Source organism: Protobothrops mucrosquamatus, unplaced genomic scaffold (genome assembly GCF_001527695.2).
Source record: "Protobothrops mucrosquamatus isolate PMUCROS unplaced genomic scaffold, P.Mucros_1.0 scaffold14, whole genome shotgun sequence".
In the NCBI taxonomy this organism is placed as follows: Eukaryota; Metazoa; Chordata; class Lepidosauria; order Squamata; family Viperidae; genus Protobothrops; species Protobothrops mucrosquamatus.
Genome location: NW_015386401.1, coordinates 1,821,625 through 1,833,239, shown reverse-complemented (window position 1 = coordinate 1,833,239; position 11,615 = coordinate 1,821,625). Strand labels below are relative to the sequence as shown.

The window sequence follows — 11,615 nt, the reverse complement described above, 5'->3', positions numbered from 1 at the left end:
GCACATAGGCAAATGAGCTAACAGGCCATGATGGGACTTCCGGGAGACAGTCAAGGGATGGAGATTCAAGCAGAGAGTTGCAAGCCACTCTTCCCCCCCACCCCACCCCACCCCCACCCCCCACTTCCCGATGCAAGCAGCTGCTTTACAGAGTTCATTCGGAGAGCGCCCCACGGCTGGCTTCCTCCACCTCTCCAAGTCCAGTCCTTTTCCATGGAAAGGCAGTGGGTATTCACAAAGTAGCTTTAGAAGTCACGTCCTCCTCTTCCCCCGCCCGCCCCCAATTCATCAAGCAGCCCCCCTAACTCCCCAGGGGGGGGCGGGGAAGCCCTCCGGTCCATGCGGGGAGGTCTGTTTTTGTAACAGAAGCCAAAGGTTGGATAGTTTTACGTGTACACAGGAAAACAAAACAAATACACCTATTTTATCTTCCGGAACAGCTCCTCTGCCTTGGAAAGAGGAGTTTTTTGGGGGGGGGGGAGGAGGGGGGAAAATATAACTTTCTCTGCCACTCCACTCCACAAAGCCCAAAGCTTCTTTCAGGGGCAAAAGGACGAAAGAGGGCCAAAATGCTGGAACTTTGGTGACAGAGAAAGAGGGGAGAAAGGGGGCAGAAGAGACAACTCCTTAGAGGGACGTTCTCCCAAAGCAAGGCATGAACCAAGGTTTAAAGTTGGTGCTGGGGGAGGAGGGGCGAGCAGGACCGCCGCCGGAGCAAGTGTAGAACAAGCATTGGCTAAACTGGACACGAGAGTGGAGCTGTGGCTCTCCGGGGACCCTGACGGGATGCCCGAGATCCGAAGACGGGCTCGGGCCCCGATCTCCCTCCGAGCACCAGAGCTGCATGGGACATTCCGGGACTTGGGGAGATTTCGGGTGCGCTCCTTTGGACCGCCGCAGCATCCCCTTTCCCCGTTCTCCTCCTCCTCCTCCCCCCCCACTACAGCCGGTCCATCCGGAAAGTGTCCTCTGTGGCGGGATCCGCAAGGACCATGTCGGGGTCGTTGAGCATGTGAAGCCCATCCAAGGTCAAGGGGTCGATTTTTAGTTCGTCCAGAGGGAACTGGGAATCTGAGTCAAAGCCGACATCCCCCACCCCGGCCAAAGAGCTGGTGAGGTCTTTCGACAGACTGGGAGGCGACTCCCCGGTCACTACAGAGAGAAAGAGAGAGAGAGAGGAGGAGAGAGAGAAAGAGAGGGAAGGAGAGGGAGAGAGAGAGAAAGAGAGAGAATGAATTTTGATCAGGTTTGCTCAGTTTCCCCTTCAATCTGAGCTATTTGTTCTAACCCAGGGGTAGGCAACCTTGGCTCTTTTATGACTCGTGGACTTCAACTCCCAGAATTCCTGAGCCAGCAGGAATTCCTGAGCACAGCTGGCTCAGGAATTCTGGGAGTTGAAGTCCACGAGTCATACAAGAGCCAAGGTTGCCTACCCCTGTTCTAACCCAATGAAGCCAGTAAAGAAAAAAAAAAAAAGGAAAAACAGATGGTTCCTATTTCAAGTCACAAGTGGATGACCAATGACCATGAGCCGGGGGGGTGTCTCTTGTGTCAAGAGCTGTAGGATGACCAAGGAGGTCACCCCAACCTCAACCAACCTCCTGTTCAATGCAAACGATTCAGGATTGGGGCTAAATTGGGGGACGGGGGGGCAGGGAGTGGCTAAGCGCTGCTTGACCCTGAGCAGCTCCATTTTCCTCGAAGTCAAGGTCCAGCCATTTTATAAATGATAAATAAAAAAGCAGAGAGTTCACCAAATCTCTTAAATTTGGGGGGGATCTTAGGGGAGTTTTAAATTTTCTTTCTGGCAATTTTTCTCCAGGTAACGGGACCCACTTTTAAATTATTCTGGCCATCACGAAGTTTCTCCTTATGTCGGGGGTAGGCAACCTCGGCTCTTTTATGACTCGTGGACTTCAACTCCCAGAATTCCTGAGTCAGCCATGCTGACTCAGGAATTCTGGGAGTTGAAGTCCACGAGTCATAAAAGAGCCGAGGTTGCCGACCCCTGCCTTATGTTAAACGGAAGAACAACAAAACCCAAAAAAATGGATCTAGTCTTGAGCTTCCAACACAGAATGCAAAAGTGTTCTGCTTCTTTATAATGATCTTTCAGGAAGTTAATTATCTGTCCCCGCCCAGTTCTATCTACCTTTTCTCACTCCCTTCGCTATCCCTTCATCTATATTTAAAAGATTCATCACAACCCTCATTTGCAAAAGGCCTCCTTTTCCAAATAGGGTTGGTGATTCGTAACCTACAGATCACACCGCAGGATTAACCCCTTCTGCAGCCCCCTTAACCTCCAGTTCAGAATGCTCTTCCAGTTTATTTTTTTATTGTTGTGGAGTTTAAGAAGTGAAATTAGCGATTTGATCTCTTTTAAAAAAAAAGATTACCAAAAAAAAACAAAAAAAAAAAAAACCAGGCCATTTTTTTTTTCTAGGGAAGGAGGCAAAATGCTTGACGTTTCCTACAAGGTTTCAAGTAACTCATCACAACCCATTAACACAATTCCCCCCCCCCCCAAAAAAAGGCTCTTATAGCATCGCTATTCATAAAATAAATAAATAAATAAATAAATAAATAAATAAATAAATAAATAAATAAATAAATAAATAAATAAATAAATAAATAAATAAATAAATAAGCACCGCCCCCGGGTGCAAGAAAGATTACCTATCCTTGAACTTACAGGTTTAGCAGCCCCTGCTATCTATTTAATAATAATAATAATAATAATAATAATAATAATAATAATAATAATAATTCCTCTGGTCCACTAATTTTATCACTTGGTCAAAGAATGCAATCAGATTTGTCTGGCATGATCTGTTTTTGACAAACCCATGTTGGCTTTTAGTAATGACTTTTGTTTGCCTCTAGGCCAGACATGTCAAACTCGCGACGTCACATGACGTCGCGCAACGTATCGGGACGGTTTTGCCATTGCCGGCAATGGGGTGGGCGTGGCTTACGGATGACACGTCCGGCCCGTGAGCCAGCAATCTGACACCCCTGCTCTAGGCAATCTGCATTTGTTTGCCTCTAGGCAATCTGCATTTCCCAAAGACCTAAAATCACAGTGTTTCATTACCTGTAAGAATGATGTTAGGGATGTTCCCGTGGCTGGTGTAACTGAGCTGCTGTGGGTCCTGGAGACTTCCGTGGCTCCCGGTCAGCCCCATCATGGCTGCCTGGGAGTAGTTGAGGGTAGAGCAGGGGCTGTACAAACTATTGGAGCTGATGGCGTTTTCAATCATGTTGAACTGCTCGAGCTGAAGGAAGGAATCCTGGAGATCAGATCAAAGGCCTATTTCTAAGGCCCACCAGAGGTAGGATGTGAAGGCCACCATTTCGTCCCCAGTTCTCACCCCCAACCCACTTTGAGATACATTGCACCTACAGACATAAATCCCACTTGGCTCCATCGTTTGCCCTCTGCAGGGGGTGGGGGACTATGGCTTGCGCTGGCCTCAGGAATTCTGGGAGTTGAAGTCCACAAGTCATAAAATGGCCGTAGTTCTCCACCTCTGCTCTAGAGCCTTGGCAACTTTTAAGATTTGTGGGCTCCAATTCCCAGAATTCCCCAGTTGGAGTAGAAGCCCACACCACTTCGAGACAAGAGATCTTTTACAAGCAGGGGCTGAAAGCAGCCAGCTCTCCTCCTGATTTTGCTTTTGGTTCTGGAGAAGGCTAGGAGCAACCATACACTAAGAGTAGCCAGGTTGAATATCTAGCATCCACCCATGCGGTCAGTCTATGACCATTTCCATGATTCTTTTTTTCTGGGTAAATGATGCTTAACATTACTCCTAAAAAAACATGTAAATGACTTTTTGTGTGGACAAGGGACACACTTGTCAATTAAACCTAAAGCACGTAGCAATTAATTAAGTAAAAGTAATGAAAAACCATTTGTGTCAGTTGAAAAGCAGAGCTCTCAATTCTGGGTTTTTTTATATTTGGAAGTTGTCATTAAAATTGGTGTTATTCAAACTTTTATTTTAAGATTGCAGGATCTGTTACTTTAGAAATATAGAGCAGGGGTAGGCAACCTTGGCTCTTTTATAACTCGTGGACTTCAACTCCCAGAATTCCTGAGCCAGCCATGCTGAGGGGAAAGGGAGAGGTTTTCAAGCTGAGCCATGCTGGCCCAGGAATTCTGGGAGTTGAGGTCCACGAGTTATAAAAGAGCCATGGTTGCCTACCCCTGCTCCAGAATTTCGGATCAAGAAGCAAATCTCTAGTGATAGACAACTGACTGCTCTGAGTTCATTTTTTTTCCCTCTAGTCCCCTTCAGAACCCTATCAAGTTTTTGTAGAAACCTGGGATTCACCCAAACACAGCTAGAAAAACCCTGGGCTAGGCCAGTCATTGTGGCAATGCAGAACAGTGGTATTGCGAGGAGTTAGTGGCTTCTCCATCATGTTAAGAAAAATCTAGAAGTTTAGAGCTCGTTCTGAGCCAACCTGCTTGTTTTTTGCTCTAACCTGCTAAATAAAGGAGGAGGAGGGAGGAAAATCTTCCCATAATTAAAAAGCATTTCCCATTGTAATAATAATAATAATAAAGTTGGAAGGGAGCTTGGAGATCATCTAGTCTAACCCCCTGCTCAGGTAGGAAACCCTATACCAGGGGTGGGGAACCTCAGCTCTTTTATGACTTGTGGACTTCAACTCCCAGAATTGCTGAGCCAGCCATGCTGAGGGGAAAGGGAGAGGTTTCCATGCTGAGCCATGCTGGCTCAGGAATTCTGGGAGTTGAAGTCCACGAGTCATAAAAGAGCCAAGGTTGCCTACCCCTGCCCTATACCGTTTCAGACAAATGGCTGTCCAGTCGCTTGTGAAGAGGTTTGATTCTCATCCAGAGTCACGTGCCACCCAGTCAAGGACAGGTCTTGCAGTCTCCTGACTATAGCAGGACCATGAATTCACAGTATCAAATTTTGTTTAAAACTGTGGGTTTGTTGTTATTAAGGGGGAACTTCTGCATGGAACCTAACATTAGATCAGTGGTTCTCAACCTTTTTAATGCCGCGACCCCAACCGGTCGTAAGTCAAGGACTAAACTGGTCGTTAAGTCGAGGACTAAACCGGTCGTAAGTCAAGGACTAAACCGGTCGTAGGTCGAGGACTACCCAACCGGTCGTAAGTCGAGGACTTTCCCTGCCCGGGAGCACCGCGCATGCGTGGTTCCGCCCCCTGCGCCAGCCGAGGCATAGCTGGCAAGCAGCAGAGACGGAGCAGGCCGACCACCAGCTGGACCAGCCCAAGGGAGGTAAGGCACCCACCGGAAAAGGGGGAAAAAATGGCGGACAAAAAAAATGGACAAAAAAATGGCAGACAGCCTTGCTTGGTGACCCCCATGAAATGGTCAATCGACCCCAAATGGGGTCCCGACCCACAGGTTGAGAACCACTGCATTAGATACTGTGGCAACTGGCCATCCCTTGGGGTATCTCTGCTGTTGTTATGAAGGAGCTCCTGACATCCTGTAAGAGATTTGGATATTATCTTGCTTGGTTATATGTATGCTTTTTATGTTGTGCTCTTAACTCTGTTTGCTTGAGCTAATAATAATGCTTAAAATCCCTTTATTTATTGGGGTGTTCCTTGTCTCTGGATCCAAAAGAATCAACTGCCTGGCCACTGATCACTGCCCTGACACTTGGCAAAACACAATCAAAATCTTAACATATCCACTTTGCTACATATTACCACAGTCTTAATGGACCTTACTCCAAAGCAAGCATCACACCCCAAACGTTTAGCAGGCATCCTTACTTCCTGCTTCTTCCCACTAGAGGGCAGCAATGCCCCACAGTTGGATAGGAGACCTTGAAATTATTGCCCTAATTTTCATTCCATTAAATTCTTCTATCCTATTTATTTCTCAGCATTGGTTGATCTTGTCTGGATTTGTAAATTAAGTAGGATCCAGCCTCAGAAATACTTGGATGAAAAACCACAAGTGGTTTCCAGAGCTGTAGGCTAGATTAGGAAATTTGGGGGGGGGGGGGAAGTCGCACAAGGCAAGAACAATCTATATCCACATTGTTGCCACAAAAATTGCATGGGTGGATCTGTGTAACCCTAGGAATCAAGGTCAATTTTTGATCTTATTTATCTTTTGCATTTATACTTTGCTTACTCACACTTGTGGTACACAAAGCATGGGAGTCAGAAGAAAGAGAAAAGTGCAATCGTTTTTGAACACGAGATTTGCACTTCAAAGGCATTCAAGATGGAGATAGCGGTATGAATGCATTTTAGCCAGTGATATATGCTATAATGTTTGAAATTAAATTAAAAAAATAATGGTCAGTATCTTCTATTGCTCAGCTGCAGCAAGACACCAATAACCTCAGAATTGTAAAAATCTTTTTTAAAAAAAGGTCTATGACTTAAGAAATACAGGGCCATTCATTTTAATTTAGGAGATAAGTGAATCTCTGAAATAATTTATGTGACATTTATCTTCCAAAAATTGCCAATGGATTCACTTAATCACACTCCCCAATTAAAATAGATTGATTCAAAAAAAAAAGTGTGCTTGAGAATGTGAAATGCTAACTGAATCTCCCTTCCTTAGAGAAGTCAACTTCCCCATTATGTTGCAGAATTCACAATTAAACAACTCTTTCAGGGAAAATTCAATACTGAACTTAATGCAGCAAAGGAGAGGGATCCCTGTGGAAACTGCTTGGAAGGAGGCAAAATCAGCATGGCACTCCATGAAATCAGATCTCTGTCGACCAAATTATCTGCTGAGATTGTTGGTACATTTCTGCTCTAGACCAGGCCCCGGTCCCTCAATCCCATTACAAATAGCCCTCGATTTAGGACGACAAATGGGACCAGAATTTCAGTCACTAAGCGAGTCTTCCCCCATTGACTTTGCTTGTCAGAAGCTAACTGGGAAGGTCGCAGATGGAGATCACTCGATCCCAGGACACTGCAAAAGTCATAAATATGAGCCAGTTGCCAAGGATCTGAATTTTAATGGCGTGACCATGGGGATGCTGCAATTGTCGTTAGGTGCAAAAGACTGGTCGTAAGTCACTTGTTGTAATTTTGAATGGTCGCTAAATGGACGGCTGTAAGTCGAGGACTACCTGTACATAAATGAAGTACATTTCCCACTCACCTGATGGGATAAAGCATTTGCTTGCCTGGCAGTCATCTGCTGGTCGTAACAAGAGTCACCAAAGACACTCGCTAGGATAGATGATTGCTGCAAGAAGAAAAACAGGAATTAATGTAAAGTCGAGCTCATCTCATTTTTATAAGTTCAGAGAGGAATTTGGCTGTCTCTTTTCCACCCCAAAAGGGTGCTTCCAGGTTTTACCATTACATGTTGTTGATTATAGGATTGATTTGCTCAAATTCTACAGACAGGAAGTTACTGAACAAGGCGGTGTTCTCAGAGTGATTATCCAGAAACAGAAACTTATAAAAGGGAGGGATAATTTGGAGTGGGAGAGATAAAAATGGGAAATAAAGAGAAAACAATATATTTACAGCTCTATCCATGCTAGATAATGACTGCAGAAGAAAAACATAGAGTAGGAAAAGAACGCTACCATTCAGAAACATTTCTGCACACAGATTTTAAACACGAGACGAGAGGGGACATGATAGCAGTGTTCCAATATCTCAGGGGCTGCCACTAAAGAAGAGGGAGTCCAGCTATTCTCCAAAGCGCCTGAAGGCAGGACAAGAAGCAACTGGTGGAAACTAACCAAAGAGAGAAGCAACCTAGAACTAAGGAGAAATTTCCTGACAGAACAATGAACCAGTGGAACAACCTGCCTCCAGAAGCGGTAAATGCGCCAACACTGGAAGTTTTTAAGAAGAGACTGGACAGCCATTTGTCCGAAATGGTATAGGGTTTCCTGCCTGAGCAGGGGGTTGGACTAGATGACCTTCAAGGTCCCTTCCAACTTTACTATTATTATTATTATTATTATTATTATTATTATTATTATTATTATTATTATTATTATTATTATTATTATTATTACGACAGAGAAACATAACCTTATGACATTACAAAAGTTGCAGTTGCTGAAGGGAACAATGACACGTTGATGGCATTCTGATGGGTAGATCATAGATGGCCCTACTCCAGAAATTGTTGACCTACACCAGGGGTAGGCCACCTTGGCTCTTTTATGACTCGTGGACTTCAACTCCCAGAATTCCTGAGCCAGCCATGCTGAGGGGAAAGGGAGAGGTTTCCAAGCTGAGCCATGCTGGCTCAGGAATTCTGGGAGTTGAAGTCCACGAGTCATAAAAGAGCCAAGGTTGCCTACCCCTGCCCTACACCTTTCAAAGCTCCAGCCACCTTGGACAATTCCTGGCCAATTCCCAACCTTTCCGTTCCGGTAACGGAGCTTCCGTTTCAGAGGGTTTTATAGGAAACATATAATCTGAAACAGGGATGGGCAATCCTGGCCCCTTGATGACCTGTGGACTTCAACTCCCAGAATTCCTGGCTCAGGAATTCTGGGAGTTGAAGCTTGCAGGCTGGAGAAGGGCCACAGTTGCTCACCCCTGATCTAAAAACCTTTTCAGTCAGGTTTCAGCTGACCACGATCTCTCTCTGGACCATCTGCAATACCTACAAGGGATGGGACTGAAGCACACTTCCATCCTTCCTAATTGGGGGACTCCAGTTGGGGAACATGAAGTAGAAAATCCAAAGTGGCCGTGGCTTGGTCCTCTCCTCCATGCTATTTAACACTAGCACTGATGATGTTACCTAGTTTGGGTAATGAAACGTCTGCAAGAAAACAAACAAGCTCAGACAGCATCAAGGAACCCTCATATTTAGCAACTATATGAAACCACCAGGAGAGGACATACATTGATTTCGAGTGAAGAACATTAATATGCCAAAGACAGTTACAGTAGTGGCCAAAATTGTGGAAACCTTTTGGGAAAAGTGTATTTTTGAGGTTTGAGGCTAATAATACCACTTTTTTTTGGAGTAGTACCATAAAATTATACATCAATGGAAAGATAATTTAATCAAGAATGTAATGCAACATAGTTTGTTCAGTTATCTGAACCATATTCTATGAAAAGTTATAGCCAAATAACCAGAAAAAGGAAGCACAACTTGCTTAGGTTGATATCAGGTAGCTTTCCTTCATCTGATTGTAGCCAATGAGCAGGAGTGTTTAGACAACCAATCGGGTGTCATCTTTTTTTTTGGCAATGAGCCAATCAGATCACGGTAGGATTCAGTTATTGATGTCACATATTGAAGCTGAGAGGAGGACATTTGTCAGTGTGTTATGTGATCACTATCAAGTTGGTTAGGACTTTTTTGTGTTCTTTCATTGAGTGAGCTTGTAAAATGTAATAAAATTAAAGTAATGGTGCAAAGAGTTGACTGGTCACTCAGAAAGTGATGTAAAATAGTATGATTAAGTGAACAAGGCTACAGTTATAAAGAAATTAGAAGAAAAATTGGTGGAAACGTAACCAAAGGTGGCATTTCTACTGTACACTTTTCCCAAAAGGTTTCCACAATTTTGGCCACTACTGTATGTATCTGTTTATTTAGACAATTTGTATCTCCACCCATCTCACATAACGTGACTCTGGGCAGTGTAGAAAGACAGCTACAGTTAAAACAATATAGCCTTTCTTATAACACGGAACATAAATCAAAACAAAAAGATGAAAAAAGCTAAGATTGCGAGAGAATAACCATCACCTTTTGAAACAGTACCAGATGCCTACATTGTAAGCTTGTGCAACAGAAAGGGTCCCCCCCCCTTTTTTTCTGCTTTGATGAGTGGGTCTTTTTGCCATGCAAGTACCTTTTTTTTCCATTAGAAAAACAGGAAACATGGAGTAGGTGAAAAAAAGTCCTTTCCCTATACAGGGGTAGGCAACCTTGGCTCTTTTATGACTCGTGGACTTCAACTCCCAGAATTCCTGAGCCAGCCATGCTGAGAGGAAAGGGAGAGGTTTCCAAGCTGAGCCATGCTGGCTCAGGAATTCTGGGAGTTGAAGTCCACGAGTCACAAAAGAGCCAAGGTTGCCTACCCCTGGCCTATGATATACTGTGGTAACAAATTCTGCAACAGTCTTTATCTCCAATTATCAATACCAGGTATATTTTAAAGTGTGGGTTTGGAATAAAATCAAAGAATTCATATTTAACCCCAAATGATGCACTGATTCAGCCTTTTATCGTCATGTGTAAAAATTGGCCTGAAAAATCTGCAGAGCTCTGGAGCTAAGTTAGAGGCGGAGAGCAGGCTGCTCCATCCCTTGGTGTCTCTGGGCCACGTGGCTGTGTCCCGGAAGCAGGCGCCATTTTCAAAATGGCTACAACGAACTGTGGCTTCGCCAAGGCCTATAAACAGAGTGACCTGCTCTTCTCCCCTAACATGAACTTTGGAGTTGTGGAGATCTATGAAAGGTAAGTGCGTGATCCACGATGGAGAATGGGGAGGAAGGTGTGGGATCTGGGAGAAAAGCCGCCTGTGGGGAACCAGCTTGGGGGGGGGGGGGCGGCACACTGCAGCATCCTTGTGCCTGGTTGTAAGGATGAATGCTGTCGGGGTGCTGCAGCAGCCGTAACTTTGAAACTGGGTGGTAAGTAGTTTTTGCGGGGGTTCGTTGTAAGCTGAGGACTACCTGTATGTGCCTGAATCCTAAAAGAAAACAAACCGACCTTTCAAAAGCAGGAGTGTCATCAATGTCCATTAGACCAGGGCTTTTCAACCAGTGGTACGGGTACCACCTGTGGTACATTGGCACCTGGCAGGTGGTACGCGACCATCCTAGAAAAGTGGTAGCGGGAGAGGGGAATGAGCTGAACCGGTGGCAGCACCGCACAAGCCTGAGCGAGAGACGGCTGGAGCTGCAGGGCTGTCAGGGCTCAGTGGAAGCCTCAGGATCAGCACCAGGCTCCAGCTGGAGCTCAGCGCTGATCCTGACACTTCTGCTGAGCCCAGAAGAAGCGCCAATCAGCTGGAATGTTGCAGCATCTCCAGGGTCTTGTGATTTACATGCAGATGCTTGGCAACTGATTCATATTTATGACGGTCAGTGTCCCAGGGTCATGTGAAGTGACCAAAACCTGCTGCAACCACCCAGCAAATGGGGGGAATAAAAACCAAAAAAACCCCACCCCACCCCCGCTGCCAATCCTCAACAGAAATGCTCACAACAATGAAAACCTCGGACAGGAGGAAGAGCGCCGCCGGGCGGGCAGGCAGGTATCTTGCTGGGCTGTGGCTTGGGGGACACTTTTTTCAATGCCATTGTAACTTCGAACAGTCATTAAATGAACTGTTGTAAGTCGAGGACTACCTGTACTTTATCATTTTTTTCCTTTTTTTTTTTTTGTCATCAGGTTTTTGACACCTTGCTAGGTGACTGGTGGTACTCGGATATTGCCATATCCTAAAAGTGGTAAAATGGGTGAAAAGGTTGAAAAGCCCTGCATTAGACAACCTCAGCCAGTTCGTACTACCGCAATGTTCAAAGGATCCAAAATTTAAAGGTAAAAATTGCTAGAGTTGCAACTATCCGTGTCTGCATTGCCTAGCAAGGCACTAGAGAAGTACATGATGGAGCCAAATGCA

The 11,615-nt window shown here is 45.1% G+C and overlaps 1 protein-coding gene across 1 annotated transcript in view; it reads right to left on the bottom strand.

Moving 5' to 3' along the window:
- Positions 1-940: 940 nt before the first annotated feature.
- The window catches only part of CRTC1 (CREB regulated transcription coactivator 1), a 102,136-nt gene continuing 91,461 nt past the window's right edge, over positions 941-11,615 (bottom strand). The window contains exons 12-14 of the mRNA XM_015810704.1: positions 7,151-7,237; positions 3,098-3,278; positions 941-1,152 (exon numbers count right to left, since the gene is read on the bottom strand). Coding sequence (XP_015666190.1) covers positions 941-1,152; positions 3,098-3,278; positions 7,151-7,237 — 480 coding nt within the window. The remainder of the gene's footprint in view (positions 1,153-3,097; positions 3,279-7,150; positions 7,238-11,615) is intronic.